This window comes from Pteropus medius, unplaced genomic scaffold, assembly GCF_902729225.1.
Source record: "Pteropus medius unplaced genomic scaffold, Ma_sr-lr_union100, whole genome shotgun sequence".
Classification (NCBI taxonomy): Eukaryota; Metazoa; Chordata; class Mammalia; order Chiroptera; family Pteropodidae; genus Pteropus; species Pteropus medius.
The window spans coordinates 2537828-2555065 of record NW_024351647.1 but is presented as its reverse complement, the minus strand read 5'-3'; the positions used below and the strand labels follow the sequence as shown (position 1 = coordinate 2555065).

The following is a 17238-nucleotide window of genomic DNA, read 5'->3' as shown; positions in this document are numbered from 1 at the left end:
AAGGTTAGAAGTCCAAATAATCTCACTGGGCTAAAATCAAGGTATTTATTGGAAGGACTGCATTCTTTCTGAGTGGAGGATCTGGGGAAGAATCCGTTTCCTTGCCTTTTCCAGCTTCTGGAGGCCTGCATTCCTTATCTCATGACTCTTCTTCCATTTTCAGAGCCAATCGGCGTAGTATCTTAAAATTTCTCTTATTCTGACTTCCTCTTCTGCCTCCCCTTCCCACTTTAACCACTTTAACTGACCTTATATTTGCTATTGTTTTCATTTTCTTAATGTTACTTAACATATTTTGTTCCTTTGAAAGTGTAATAATTTTGTGGTTTCCTTGAGAGAGGATAATGGAACTCCACTTAATCAGTATTCAGGTAACTAATTTGCTAGGAAATGTCATCTCAATAAATCTATAAATTATAGAACTAAAAATCTATTGCAGAGCAGCATTGCCCTTTAGACCAAATGTTCTTAATCTCAGGTTTGTGAACTCCTTGGAAGGGACTGTAAACCTCCAAATTGTATTCAAATATAAGTTTTTAGCCATATGTATTTTTTCTTCAGGGAAGATAGTTTATATAGTTTTGTCACAATTGCAACAGCAGCAATGATTAATTACCCTGGTACCTCAATTTAAGAACCATTACTACACAAAACCAACAAAATTATTTACACTGCTCTGGTTTTTTCTCAGATCTGTTTCCTAAATTTGTATACATTTCTAATTGCCTGTTGGTCATTTATAATGTTATAACTGTTCTTAAGCTTAACATTTCTAAAACACTTTCCTTTCTATTTCTCTCCTTTTTTTTCCTGTTACTCTCTCCTATCTTTTTCTTTGAAAAAGATAACATCTTGGAATCAAACTGCCCTCAACATGGAGTCCATCCCACCACTTCTGGACTCCATGTTGAGGGCAGTTTGATTCCAAGATGTTAAAAGTCCTTACTTGTAATTTTTTTCTTTTACCTTTCAGACACAGAGCCTGCTCATTTCTCTTAACTTAGTAATAGCGTTCCAGTTTTTAGATGGGTACATGTTACCGGGAAGTACAGACTACATTTCCTGGCTTCTCATATTAGATAGGTTTGATGTTGAGACAATGTGCTATAAACAAGTATCTATGTAACTATTTATATTTATTAAGATATTTTATTATGTAAAATTTGTTATAATAACTTTCTTAGTAATCTCTGCCCACAGTCTCTCCTTGTTATGCCTTTTTTTTTTTTTTTTAAACTTTCAAGCTGTGTAAATCTTTATTAAATACCCTCCTTTGGTAGGAAACTTCTTAGATAAGGATATAAATTACATATATTATCAACATTGTTGTAATAATTTGGTAGTTTTTTGGTGACGATATAATTGAGCACTATTTGAACTAACTTAAATATATCAATGAAGTTAAAAAAAAAAAAAACCTGGAAGTTTTAAAGCATGGAAGCATGGAAGGGTAGAAAAGTTTAGAACGTGGATTCGCTTAGGAGTGAGATAGGGAAGTTTTCTGTTCCAAATCCATGCTTGAGCAGAATGGGCCCTTGAAACGAGAAGACATTAATGGAGACAGGGTCTCAGTTCACCCACACTATACAGCGCCTGTGAAGACCTGGTGCCTTTGCCCAGGAGAATAGAGTATCACATGAACAGAAGATCACATGTAGCTGAGAAACAAAGACCAAATTGGATTTGACTTCTGGGCAGTGGAAAAGGACTAGTGTGTGCAATAATTCAGTATAAATATATGAATACTTGCTCTGCCTGACATAGGTGATTTTAGGGACTTTCTTAGTTTCACAGAAAATAGAGTATTCTGTTTGCTGAAATCACTTTAAAAAGAAAAAAAATAGGATGTAAAAGGTTTAAAATAGGTACGTATGAGATCTTACAAAAAGTCAATAGCATAAATCATAAAGGAAAAGAAATATATTTGACCATGGTAAAATAACTTTTTTCTTCAAAGGCGACATTAAAAAAGTAAAAGAAGCCACAGATTGGAAGAAGATATTTATAATTCACATAACTAGCAAAGAATTAGTATCTATAATATAAAGAATTTATGCAGATAAATAGAACAAACACTTAGTTGAAAATTTGAGATAAGTATAGGAAGAAAGAATAGAGCAAGAAGGCAGTTGGGTGGATATATAATAGGCTTGGTAATAACAGCAGGAGGGTTCTACAAGGGAATAAAGAAACTAAAAAAAAAAAAATGCCAGTTTCCGTGTAGACAGCTGCAACTATTAGAGCTTGTAAAAATTTTTATAACTATACCCTTAATTTAATAAGAAATATCTTGCCAACATGCAAATTTGAAACTATAACCATAATTTGCATTTGTCCATTAAATGCAATAAAGTATAACTTGAGAGTTAGTTATTCTACATCATATATAACACAGTATTGCTATTTCAAAAGAAACTACATGGATCAATATAAATGAGGCAGAATTTTACTTTTGTGTTTGGTTCTCTTTTTGCCTTAACTTTATTGAAATACCAGTTGAAAATTTAGAAAACAAAGCTCATGGTTGCTATTAAGAATTTTAGATATCTTAGAATATTTATTTGTAGTTATAACCCCATCAACAAGTCCTCTTGTTTCGTCCTCCAGAATAGATTCAAATCAGTCTATTCCTGTGTCTATTATTACCACCCTAATCCAATCCGACATTACCTCTCACCTGGACTTCTACATTAGTTGTCTAATTCCCCTACTGTGGGTGAAAGAATATACTTGGTATAATTGTTCAAATGAGATGAGAGATTAGCAGTTGAGGTACAATTTAGATTTTGAATAAAATAAAAGAAACCAAGCAACATTTTATAAGAGCCTCTTCATTTCATTAGAATGTAAGCTAGATTGAAAAGTCGTTATGTATGTAGTTCATTACCAAGTGAAGAATAGAACTTGAAGTATTTTTGAAAATAATATTAAAGAACTAATTACAGTCATTTGACTTTAGATAAATCACTGGGAACAAATGCCTTTTAATTAAGTATTTTAAAGAAACTCGAGTGAAATTTCTGAGGGTTTTTTTTTTTTTTGGCAGTAAGAGTAAGTTGTCATTTTAAGTGGCTGCTGTGTCAGAGACTGATTGCAAATATGAAACCCAGAGAGTAAAAATTCAACAGATTTTGGATTTTTAATTCTGTAATGGTAAATCTTATTTTTCTTTATTTTCCACATTAAATTGGGCTTCTATTGTTTACATGGTCAGGAGAATTAGTTTATTAATACTTTAAATAGAAGAATTCAATTTGATTTCTTGCTCTTAAGTCACATTCATCTAAGGAAGGGATGATCAGTGCAAATTTTATGCTACAAGGCAGAGTATGACAAAGTTTGTAAGAGCTGCTATTAGTCTTTGTGAGTGGTTGCATGTTTTAGACAAGAGTTACTGCTTTTATTTGGGAAAAGAGAAGGACATTTGAAGGCAAGGAGGTTATGAGATTAAAAACACAGTTGAAAGAAAACATTAACCTTGGCAAGAATGAAGGCCTATCAAAAAAACAAAAACAAAAACCCACCATTACTGAAACAACTTGAGGAATTTTATGGTAAGTAGTCTAGTCTTAGGTCATGAAGTTGAAAGCTGAGTTGTTAAATTATAAATTAGTGAAGGCTATGGTGTAGGGGAATACAGATTTATCTAAGCTTCTGGACTACTTTAAAGCTTGAAGGAGCAACTTTTATAGATAAGGGAAACTTGTATTTGGTACAGTTGAAAACATGAAATTCAAAAAAAGTTTGTATAAATTACTGGCCACCTTTAAAACCTCTTTTGTTGTATTAAGGTGAACAGTGAATCACTCAGCCTTACTCTTCCAGTCAAGAAATCTTTATCTGATTTTCCTAGAAAGAACAGTACATCTCGTCTAGGTGGCACATTTTTATAAAGTAAAATAACTAAAGAAGATGGGGGCAGTAAGAGGAATTATGTTAGGGGTACTTTTGTTTAAAACATTTATACACTGTTAAAAATAACATTATAAAATTTTTACAGTATCTTGAGTAAAGCCACAGTTTAGAATGTGGGTTTTTAATGTATTTAAATTACTTTTAACTCATAAATACTAAGTAATTTTTGAAGAAACTCAGAAATGAAGGGAAAATACCTAATTTCACTATCCTAAAATAACCACTAAGTGTTTTAAAATATATATTTTTAATAGTGTGCATATTTTAATATTTTTAAAATATAAAATATGCCCGAGAAGCATACAAACTGTAAATGAGAAAATTAGTAAGATTCAAAGATGACGAAATAAGAATCTGTGCCCTAAAGAGGATAACTACTCCCACATTCTGAAGTCAAAATATACCCTGAGCTTCTAAATTGGGTATTTTACTTCTTGGGTCTTCTAAGTCTTATGGAATCTAGTATAAAATTCTTAACATTTCCCAGTTTACTACATAATTATACGAGAAGGAAGAGTCAGGATCCTGTAGTAAAATAGACACTTAAATGATAATTGGGAACTCGAATTTAGATTTTGACTCACTTCTACCTTCCTACTTTAACTTCACTGAACTTCAGATGTGTTGAGCTTTAAATGAATGAGTTTAGTTCATAGACATTTAATTTGAACCTAATATGTCTAAGTTAATGAGCTATGCTTCTGGTGTATCCTTAGACTTAGATTCTTGGTAAACCAAATGACTACCATTTAGTATTGATTCTATCCCTCCAACTTGGTTCCCACTGTAATAAGCTTCCCCAGCTTCTTGGGATGCATATCATGTTTATAGTAGAAGTACTTGTTCCATCCTATCCCAGGAGGATTCCAGTTTGATACTTATGTCAGCCCACCCTTTATGTACCCACACCTTCATTGACCAGTTCTGAGTTGAATATTGGTAAGAACTGGGCCCAAACAAGAATTAGAGCCTCTGAATAACTGAATAATAAAAAGCTTAGGTTATATACCAATAAAACTAAAGACTTTCAGAGCTTCTACCTAAAGAATTATTTTGACCCCGATAGTAGAGAATTATAGTTGATCATGTAAATTTTATTTTTTCCTAGGTCCTACTTGACTTTCAGATACCAGGATGATAACTACTTCAGTTTAAAATTCTTCATTGCAATAATAACTAATACTTACATAGTGTTTATTATATCAGGCATTGTTTACATTTATTAAAGATAGATTCTGTAACTTCTCAAGGTCACACAGCGAGTAAGTTGTTGAGCCAGGATCCAACTTAAGAAAGTTGGACAGACTATTCACTCAGTCACGGCACAGTACAGCTTTAAAAGTGTATAGCTCTCTTACAGAAGACGTGTCAGAATATATAAAGAACTTCTAAAAATCAGTAATAAAAGACTGCATAATAAAAAAATGGTCAAAAGACTTAAAAAGATGGTACATAAATGGCAAATAAGGTTATGAAAAGATGCTCAACATCATGAGTCATCAGGGAAATGGACATTAAAACCACAGTGGGTTACCACTACATACTCACTACAATGAATAAAATTTAAAAGTTTGAAAATACCAAATATTGGTGTGGATGTGGAACAACTGAAACTATCATACATTACTGATAGGAATGTATAATTGTACCACTACTGTGGGAAATAGTTTATTAGTTTAGAGTTAAATATACTACTATGTGACCCATCAGTTCCATTCATAGGTAATTAAGAGAAATAAAACATCTGTCTACAAAAAGACTAGTACTAGAATGTTTATAACAGGTTATTCATAATAGTCAACAACTAGGACCAATCCAAATACACATTAATGTACAAGAATAAATGAAATGTAATATATTTATTCAGTGAGAGGACTACTTAGCAGTAAAAAAGAATGAACTACTAATACAACAACATAATTAGTGAAAGAAGTCAGACCTAAAGGGTGCAAGTAGTAATTCTGTTTGATTCCATTTATATGAAGTCTCATAACAGGCAAAACTAATGTTTATATTAGAAATCAGAACCATGGTTACCTGTTTGATGGGAAAGAGGTTTATGGGAATTTTCTTGAAGTCATTAAAATCTTCTATATTTTGATTATTATGTTGGTTATGCAGATGTATACATTTGCCAGAATTTGTTGAATTGTGTATTTAAGTTCAGTATATGTTATTGTGTGTAAAATATACCTCAATAAAGTAAATATGTAAAGTAAAAAAGCAAGGGAGAGATTTCACACCAACACTATGACAAGAGGAATAACTGACAACCTAATACTTGGAACGTACAGAGATACTAAGTAGCACAGAACTATTACATAGACCCTTGTTTGATAGTCCTAATAACCAAGACAAATTTAAGTTACATTTAGTATAATTTTCTAAGACGTCAGCAAGGTATACTATTTTTAGGAAGGGTTTCATCAATAATTAAAAGTTTTAGAACAAAAATGCTTAGATGTCAGTTGTCTAGAACATTAGTATATGAGACACATTTCTTTGATTTTATATAAAGAATGATTGTGATTAATATTGGGAAATGATTCTGAATGGAACTAGAATGTAGTTTCTTTAAGAATGGAGTCTGCCAAAAAGAAGGTATGAAAGGTTTCTACACACTAACTTGCTTGATAAGTTACTGAAAGAGAACATTTGCTTTTATATGATTTGTGTGATTTCGATTCCCAGTCGTTGGAAGACATGGAAAAATGGGATATTTGAGTTTCAGCATTTTATTTATAATATATTCCAGAAAAGTTAGAAACTTAGAGATGTCACTATTAAATGTCTCAAAATACAGCAGTAATTTGTCCTGATTATATTGCAGCAGGTAAGTATATACAGGCAAGTTTGATGATGGCCTGTGTAATTTGACAGTGTTTGTCTCTGGGGTTTTTCATGACTTGTTTCATGGCAATCAAATGTGCTTGAACTATTCAGATGATGAATTGAAATAAGAGTTCTGTAGCTTTTTATTGTGAGGTTAGTCCTCAAAATAAAGGTTAACCTTTTAAATTTAGTTTGTGGGTTTTGACCTCCTTCAAGTCGATTACTTTCTGTGGACTATCATGGAGTAGTAAACACTATAGTTACCAGCCATTAACTAATGTAGTCTTTACTGACAGCTTGGCTGGTTTTTGTTTATGGAAAAGCTAATTTGTAATCTTTGCATCTATTTTAGTAATAGTTATGCACGAGTGCGAGCTGTGGTGATGACCCGGGATGACTCAAGTGGTGGATGGTTACCACTTGGAGGGAGTGGACTAAGCTGCGTTACTATCTTCAAAGTCCCTCACCAGGAAGAGAATGGCTGTGCTGATTTTTTTATCCGCGGAGAGCGACTCAGGGACAAAATGGTAATTAATAATGCATTTATTGCTATAATTTTAAGATTCTATAGAAATAATCATCTATTTAAAATTACAATTAGTGGACCATTATTTATGAGAATGATTTTTGCCCAGGAACAGTGATTGTTTCTGGAGCTCCTCAGGACAGTGAAATAAGCCTGTTTCTTTGCAACTGGGACTGACATTAATATAACACATGTTAGAGGGAAGCTGCTTTTCTGGTTAGGTTTAATGCAAGAACATTTATGGATAGTACCCCTAGTTATCAAACCAGGTACACCCTGCTTCCCCTTCTCCCCACTATTCCCTGGACTGGCAAGCTATAGTCCACAGGCCAAATCTAGGCCTGTCACCTATTTTCATATGGCCCATGAGTTAAGAATGGTTTTAGCACTTTTAAATAATTGAAAATAAAGAAGAGTAATAATTGTATGACGTGAAAATTATATGAAATGCAAATGTCAGTGTCCATAAATAAAGTTTGATCCATAAATAAAGTTCGATTGGAACATAGCCACCAAGCTTATTCATTTACATTTTGTCTATGGAGGCTTTTACACTACAATGACAGAGTTGAGTAGTTGCGACAGAGACTGTAAACATTTGAACCCTTAAACAGAAACATTTTGCTGACAGTCACCCTAGATTTCTTTGTTCTCTGGTTCTTTTTCTTCATTTCCTATTAATCTAGTTATTCTAGACTTATAAGAGTATCTGGTGGCCAGCCTAGTTTTTGTCACTATCTTCTATTCAGATGAGTGTTTTCTTACATCCATGTACTTTTAAATTTGAACCTAACCTTTGGTAATGTTAGCTATTTACTTTTTAATTAGTGTAGAAAATTTTTTATTTCATTTGTGAGCTAACAAAAACGACTCTGTAATCATATCTGAAAAGCTGAGTAATGTTAGTGTTATTCCTATATCAAGTAAAAGGAGAGCATACACTTAGAAGAAAAACGAGAAAAGTGCCAAAACTTTTAAGACCCTTGAAAATAACTAGAATTCCTTTAAATATGTATTTGTAGACTGGTTTGTGAGCCTATTTAATATACATGATATTTCTATTGAATATGTTTTAAATTTCAAATAATTCTTTAATATATATGAACATTTTTTAATAAACCTACTTTTAATTTGGTTCTTGGTTTCTGGATATTTTTTACTACTGAATTATTTCAGTAATTTAGAAAGTTGCCTAACTTGCCCCAGTTCCTGCCTCAGTTAAAAGGAGATTTATCCTGAATCCTCTTGAAAACCTTCTAACTGTAGTTTTTTGTGAGTTTATGATTCACTCCTGACAGTGTATCGCAATTAATCAGAATGTGCTTTTAGGATTATAGGAAGGAACCCCAGTTAAATTCAGAAGTGCCTATAATAAATTTAATATGTCCTCTGTAACAGTTTAAATATTTAAAGGTGATTCTGGCCTTGGATAAGATGGTGGCTGGCATATGCTAATGCTTATTTAAAATACGTCTTCGTAGATTTCCGAGAAAGGGTTTATAGTTATCTATCCAAAGTATAATGCATTTCATGTGAGCTAATGATAACTGGGAAATGTTGGAGAAATTGTAAATTTTAATAGTGAAGGCATTTTTTAATAGTAAAGATAGAAAAAGTGAAGAAAAATGTCAAAGGCAGAAAAAGAATTTGAGAAAAAAGCTTGTTATCAAAGACAGCTCAGACTGATGGATTAGGTGGTTGTTCAGAGTATGGCTCGGACATAAAGCTAGTGAGAATGAACCTGGGATTCAAAAAGATCACAAACTTATTCTCTATGACAGGATTTAAAAAAATAGCCCATAACCTAATCCTAGGGTTTAGAATCATAATAGACTAACAAGAAAATATGTTCTTCTGATAGAAGCACTGACTTAGGAATCAGAACACCTGTTATTTCACCTAACCATTTCTTCTTGAGGGAGCTTGTTATTTGTGAAATAGGGATGGTAAATATGTCTCAGTGTAGATAAAAAGGGAAAATCATTCTGTTGAAAGGTTGACATTTTTATAGAGATTAGCTATCTAATAAAGCATTTTAGATTTTGGGGACTTGTATGATCAAAGACAGAGGCAATAATGCATGGCTATAAATTGAAAATGGCAAAGTCTTGTGTGTTTCAAGATAAATAAGACAATGACATTGAAATAAGTAGATTAATTGCCCCCTCTGCTGGGTAATAGATTTCTGACCAAGATACTTCTGAAGCAATACCGAATTAAAGTATATATTCTTTTTCATTGTGACTGCTTTGGGGGAATCGTTAATATCCCAAGTCTCTCTATGTATTTATCAGTTGGGTTTATTTTAATTCATTTTTGGTGTTTTAGTTTTTTAATTTTTCTAAACTTAAAGAACTCTGTGACTGTTGAATCTATAAATTTACAAAGTTCCCAAGTTGATAGTTTTCTTTAAAATTCTACTTGGTGAGTAAACTGCATTTTAATTTTGTTCCTATGTAATAGTTAATCATGTAAAAGATATTTGTCAAAAACTGTGTTTCTGTATCCATTTGTCTGTAGGTCACATCTTAGAATCCTGTACCTTAGATAAATTCTAGAAATAAAGTGAGATAACCTGCCCCTCATACCCTCATGGTACAGTTTATAGGTTACTGTTTTGATACTCTAAATTAGAGCTTCCCAAGCTGTGTGCCATAAATAAAAGTGGTTGGAGCCTTCAGGCTGGTTGCCTCTTAACTAATAGCAAATTAGTCTCTCCTGGTTGCCTTATAAATGTTATTTTTTAAAGTATGTCTTAGGAAAAAGTTGGAAAGCACTGCTCTGTATAGTTGGCTTTCATACTTTATTGACAGTTGAGAAGGAATTAAAAAGAAACACCAGGCTTGTTGTACCCTAAGATAATCAAAGTGTAGTGCCTTTGTCTCAAATACTAGGGGATGGAATGGTCTTTGAGAAGGATAGATTCTGAGAACCACCTTTCTTGATCTGTATGAGTTATAACCTTCATTTCCTCATAGCCTTGATTTCTTCCTTTAATTCTTTAGTGTAAGTTAGTATTATCTTGGATCACATTTTTTTAAATGCTAGCTGAAATTTAACTGTTAACTTGTATAGATAATCTTTACTGTAGAGCTCCACATTCCCCATGATAGAAACTTTCTGTTTTGCATTCACTTTTCATTAGATACAACAGCAGCTCTTCTCTGTTAGTATGACACTTCTATTTTATAAGCAGATATTTTATCCAGATAGTTTACCATATGTATGGGTTATATTATTTGACCATTTTTAGCTGAATCGTATGTGATATGTAAATTTAAAACATTATTATCATATACCCGTAGCATCTTTATAAGTAGCTGAATAAGCCGTCAATAATGACATTAAAATTTTGCTAAAATATTTACTATGAAACAGTTTTATTTACTAAATTAGATATTCTTAATTTTATGTAGAGAGCAATAAAATGCTGTAAAATTTAATTAAAGTTATTGCTTTTTAAAAGCACATAAGACAACAAAAAATGGAATAGGCTACATAGAAGGATACAGTAGAACCTTTTACAACATCCGATTACTTACGATGTTATGTGGAAACAAGAAAAAGTCACTGTGCTATGTCAGCAAAGTTATAAGATAGCTATCATTATAAACTTTAATAGTGAGAGAGGTAATAATGAAAGGAGGAAAGAGAAAACCAGAAACATTTCAAGTTTAGGAAGTTGCCTATAAAATAATAGTTCTGTTTAAAATGACACATTTTAAAAATGGGATTTCTTTCCAGTTATTAGAATTAGAGCCTAAAACAAAATTAAGAGTATTTGTTTTCTAGGAAGAAAATAAAGTAGTTATAATATAGGAGTAACTTTATTAAAGATGAGACTCATCCCCTTTTCACCATAGGAATCTCTAAAAGACCAGGGAAACATCTTTCTGCCTTGAATTGAACTTTATAAAAGTACAGAACAACAATTTTTGCTTAGCTTTTCCTAATGTGCCTCTTTGAGTTAATCCATTGTGAACCATAGTTTTTCTACAGAGCTCTTCCTCCACTAAAAACCAATGGCATTAACTAGTTTTCCCTTTAAGATTCGGCAGCCTGTCTTTTTAAAGATACTGGTTCTCCTATTCAGCATAATATCACAGTTAGCGGGAGAAAAAAAGTGGCAGTGGAAGTAGAGATGGTATCCACATTTTTATTGTGCCTTATTCTCCTTCCAGAGTATTACTCTGTCACCCACATATATAAATAAATCCCTGTACTGACACTGTGTACCATTCACATTACCATCCTCTAGCTTTCGTTTTCATCTATTGACCTGAGCAGTTCCTTCCTAGAGCCAACTTTTCCACATCTGAACCTCATCATTATTCTTGGCTACTTTGCTTTGCACAGTCTTGACCTTCTGGTCTTCATTTCAGCAGGCTGCTTTCCTGGATCTGGTTGTTAGCCAGAACTGTTCCATTTGAAGAATTTTACAATTTCCTGTCATTTTTTTATTCTCCTTTTCTTGCTTTACAATTTCATGCTTACTCTATTACTTTGTGCCTCCTATTTTCTCCCAATTTCACTAGATTTCTCTGGCTTGAATATCTTTTTCTATTTTCTTTTTAAATCTAGTCTAAAATTTTTTTGTCAGTCATTTAAAACTACTCATTCATATTTCAGTAGACAATATGTTGCCTAGTTTTTACCTTACTTTACACTAGAGGAACTTCATTGAATCCTACATTATTAAAGGAGAATACTCTTTTTAAAGGCAAGTCTTTCATGTGATATTGATAAGCTACTGTGTGCTAGACACTATTCTAGGCTGGGGATATGTAAATAAATGACAGAAATTCTAATTTTTGAGAGAATATACATTCTGGTGAGGTACAAAGAAATATTACAATAAATAAATAAGTAAAATGAACAGTATGCTAGGCAGTTATAAGTACTATGTCAAAGTTTATGTAGTAGGCAATAAAAAAAAAAATCAAGGGAAGGGAGTTTTTTGTGGGAGGAACTTTTATAATCTGTCCCTTACTTCCTTTGTCTTGAATCTCTGCCTGTTTCCAATGTCAGTCACTGCAATAATGTTGCCTTACTTAGTTATTAATGGTTCACCGAAGCAAGCATTGAATTTATGGAAATGCCCACCCCTCTTTTTCATTAACTAAATAACTATAAGAATAGCATACTAAGAGTTTATGTGGAGAAGAGAATATATACAGTTAGCTTGCTAGTTCTGAGGAAACAATGGCAGGAACAATTTCATTTTTACTGTCTACGGGTAAGTCACAGAAAATAGGAAAATTGAGTTAGAAAGTACCTTGGGCAAACCAGTTTTTATGTGAAGGATTGGAATTGGAAGAAATGATAATGACAATGATAATAATAACAACAACATTCATCTAGTCCAAAATTACCTGTTCATTTTAGGGTCAGTTTATTGAAAAGATAAATTGTACTATTAATGTCTTTCGTACAACCACAAATTTTGTGACTTTCTCTTGGCAGTTGTTTTACAACAGTTAATTCTTTAATATTGCCAGTATTGCCTGAGGAGGAAAAAAACCCGCTTGTTAGCATATTTATTATCTTTTTTTTGGAGCTGTTTCCTAAAATTTAAGATTTAGAGTTATGTCTTGTGTTTCCTTCCTAGTTGCTTTTTTGCCTCTTTTTAGAAAATTTCAGCTTAACACAACTTTCCTTCAGTACTCTCTTTACTGACTATACTGCACTTCCTCTTTATTATTCGGTTGGTTTGTCTTAAATTAATATTGTTCTATTCTTTAATTATTGATTTATATTGATCGATCTGGTCTGTCAGGCCCATCAAGATTATCTTGGCGGCTTCTTTCTCTTTTATACCTGATTGTGATATATTTCACATCCCTTGCATTACAGTCGAGCTGCCTTTAAACTGTTATAATAGTTAGTAGGTTCCTTAATAGCTAAATTAAAGTCCATACTCTTTGATCTCAAATTATTGGTCTTACTTATTAACTTTCTCAATATTTCTTCACTACTTTTGCTCTGTTAGAATCTAAATTATCATCTGAATGTAGCATGCTTTTAACTGGTTGATGATATTCTTTTAATTAATCAGTAGCTGTTTGAGTGCCTTTTATTTGCTAGACTTCTTGTATTAGTTTACTTGGGCTGCCATAAAAAAATGCCATAGACTGGCTGGCTTAAATAGCTAAAATTTGTTTTTTCATTCTTCTTGAGGCTGGGAAATCCAAGAAGTTGGTGCTCATTGGCTTGGTTTCTGTTGAGAGCTCTCTTTGTAGACTTCAGAAGGGTACAATTCAATCCATATCACTTCCTATACAGTTGTACTTTTTAATCTGTCTGCTAATACTAGTTTTTTCCTCATTAGTCTTTACTCTTCCTTTTTTGGTATATTTTTGCTCATTCTTTCAGAACACTAAACATTTATATATATATATTATATATATATATGTATATATATTCAGGTTTTTCCTACATGAAAATTTTTATGACCATTGTATATGATTTTTTTTTTTTTTTTTGGTGTTTTCTGATATCTTTTAAAGGTCATTCATTCAACTTGCCTTCTGTTTATATTGTGCTAACTGGAACTTCCAGAATACTATTAAATAATGTTGGTGAATGTTTGAATTTAGTGGTATATCTAGTGTTGTACAAATAAGCATGATGTTAGCTGTTGTTTTGAGATGTCCTTTATCACAGTAAGGAAGTGTCCTTAATGTTTCTTATGTCCCATCAGAATTTGATACTAATTTTTCTGAAATCTGGTTTTGCAAATGTTCCATAGACTTTTTAAATTGATCTTTTTATTGAGATAATTGTAGGTTATAAATTGCTTTTGTAAGGAATGATATAAAAAGATCCTGTTTTCCTTTTACTCAGTTTCCTAATGATAACATTTTACCAAACTAGTATATCACAACCATAATATGTATTCACATTTATACAATCCATCATATTCAGATTTTCCGTTTTACTTGTATTCGTTTGGGTGTATTTAGGTCTATACAGTATCTGCTACCATAGAAAAGACACAAAAACAGTTCATGAACCACAAGAATCCTCTCTTCTGTTACTCTTTTTTATAACTACACCCACCTCCCTCTTGGCTTGACAACCAGTCACCCATTCTCCACTGCAATAATTTTGCCATTTCAAAAATGTTAATATAATTGGAATTGTAATATGTAACTTTTCAGGATTGGCTTTTTTCATTCAACATAGTTCCCTGAGAGTTCATTCAGGTAGTTGAGTGTATCAATAGTTTGTTCCTTTTTATTATTGACTAGTATTCTGTGATAACTATGTACCAAAGTTTAACTGTTACCTCATTGAAGGTAATCTAGGCTGTTTGCAGTTTGGGCTATTGCAAATATAGCTGCAATAAATATTCAAGTTTTTCTACCAATGTTGTTTTATTTCTCAGGGATAAATGACCAAGAATGCAATTGTTAGGCTGTACGGTAGTTACATGTTTAGTTTTTAAAAAATTGACAAGCTTTTCCCAGAGTGGCTATACTATATTAATACCTTTCCACCAGCAATGGATGAGCAATCTAGCTTCCACGCATTCTTGCCAGTATTTTGTGTAGTCACTTTTTTATTTTAGTCATTCTGACAGGTATGTAGCGATAGCTCATTGTGGTTTTAATTTGCATTTCCCTAATGGTTATTAATGTTGAATATGTTTTCATTATTTGTACCTTCTTCAGTGAAATATCTGTTCATGTCCTTCTCCATTTTTCTCATTGAATTACTTTTGTTTTTCTATTGAGTTTTGAAAGAATACCACTTTTTTACTTTCCATTCCCTCATCCTCTTTCACTCTCACTTTATACTGATTCAATTTTTTTAATGGTTACAGATAACAAATGGTTTTCTATTTTCTTTTCAATCTGTTTTGGTAATAGATATTCTAGGAAATCAGTTATTTCACTTAGTTTTCCAAATTTGGGGTCCCAAAACCTTAAATTGTATTTATTAATTGCTAAATCTTTGCTGTGCTTTTAGTTTTGTCCCTTTTCATTCCTAATTATGTTTGTTTGTACTTATGTGCCTTCTTTTGTTTCTTCATTCCACTGGTCTTTGCAGAGTCAACTGTCTCAGCAAGAGATCTCCCATACACCTTTTCTCAAATTCACCAATTTTTAACATTTGATTTTATCATTCTCTCTCTCTCCCTTCCCCAGTACATAAACTCATACACACACTTGTTTTTGAAGTAAGTTGCATACATTTGTCCTTTTACCCCTTAATACTTCAGTGTAATTTTCCTAAGAACAAGGATATTTTCTTACATAATCACAGTATAATTATCCTATTTAGGTAATTTAACATAAATACAGTACTTTAATCTACATTCTATATTCCAGTTTTGTCAACTGCCCTAATAATGTTTTTATAACATTTTTGTTCCTTCATTGCAAGATCATGTAGCATTTAGCTGTCATGTGTCTTTATTCTCCTTTAATCTAGAGCAGTTACTCAGTCTTTCTTTTTATGACAGACATACTTAAAAATACTGGCTTCCTCTCTTTTTAGTAGCTGAACTGCTGTTATGCGTGAAGCACTGCCATTGTTCCTTTTGTTACTTTTTTTAAAATTTCTTAAATTGCACTCAGCTCAGAACACAGTGTTAAATACACATTTTTATTAATAATTAGTAAAATATCTATTTGATAACAATATAATTTCATATTTCATAGGATGCCTTGATGTCCTTCATAATGGATACTAATTTTTATATCTTCCAAAAGACTAAAATTCATAATATGAGGCAACTATTCGAGATACCAATTATTGATTTCGGTTATCAAATATTTTGAATTCGGAATTTTATTTCAAAATGAAGATATTTTTCCCTGGAAACAAAGGTATTTCAGAATGTTGCTAGTAAAATTATTAAGGTCTGATTGTGAACTATACTACTTTTTAGATAATACTATTTGTAAACATATAATTATATACTTGTAAGGTAGCAACTATAATAAAGTACATAGTAGTTTGAAAGTACATATTTCATTTTACTCTGCTCTCCCAAATTATTAGTTGTTATTAGTGAAACAAAAATGCACTTGTACCCATTTTTGGCTTAGTCTATTTTAAATGCTAGTGGAAAACATAAAGTCTAGTAATTTTATGATGGGAGTTTTGTTCTATATTTTCCAAAATAACTTGGAATATATCTTCAGAAGTTTTAGTTATTTAGTGACCGTGGCATTTCCTTTTTCTCTCCCCTCTATAAAACACTCTAGATATTTTTCAGAAGAAAGAAAAACATTGGAGATTGAAATTTTTTCACTGTCTTTAGACTCCTTTAACTTAAGCGCTTTAGAATCCATTCACTAGCTCTTTGAGGTCCTGAGTACCTTTATTATTGTTCAGACTCCCCCACTCCCCCTCAAAGTCTCCTCTCTTAAATAATGACCTCTCAGTCTCTTATAGCAACTGTTCTATTATGGGCTAGTGACATTATCTAGAGACCAACATCACCATTGCTTCTAATATTTATTGAAAGTTTATTATGTGTCAGGCAGTATTTGAGTACTCTGTATGTTACCTCATTTAATTTTCAAAAGTGAGATGGATAATGAATGGTAGAGACTGGCTGGGACCCAGCTGGTCTTAGCTGCAAAGCCCACAAACTTAATTACTATCTCAAATTCCTCTTAAACTGCACTAATAGTTTTCTTCTTGGGAAGTGTATGTGAATTTCACTCTTCCTACTCCTTCTATTATTCATACCTTAATCATTTTATTTTGGACACTTCACTCACGTAAACACCCATTCTCATTAACTACCTTCTTCCCCCTTTTCACTTAACTCCTAGCCTGGTACTGTAGGGAAACCACTTCTCTCCCCTCTTTCCCTTCATCTATATCAAATTTTAATATATTTATGCTAATAGTAGTTTCCATTTTCTTAATTTTAGAATTCACCCATTCAGCTGTATTTTTCCCTTAATTAACATCTATCTAACCTTAACAAAAGAAAAAAATTGTTT

The 17238-nt window shown here is 32.2% G+C and overlaps 1 protein-coding gene across 1 annotated transcript in view; it reads left to right on the top strand.

Annotated features, from left to right (window-relative positions):
* Positions 1-17238, top strand: part of SPRED1 (sprouty related EVH1 domain containing 1) — a 101758-nt gene that overhangs the window by 38977 nt on the left and 45543 nt on the right. The window contains exon 2 of the mRNA XM_039843944.1: positions 7100-7274. Coding sequence (XP_039699878.1) covers positions 7100-7274 — 175 coding nt within the window. The remainder of the gene's footprint in view (positions 1-7099; positions 7275-17238) is intronic.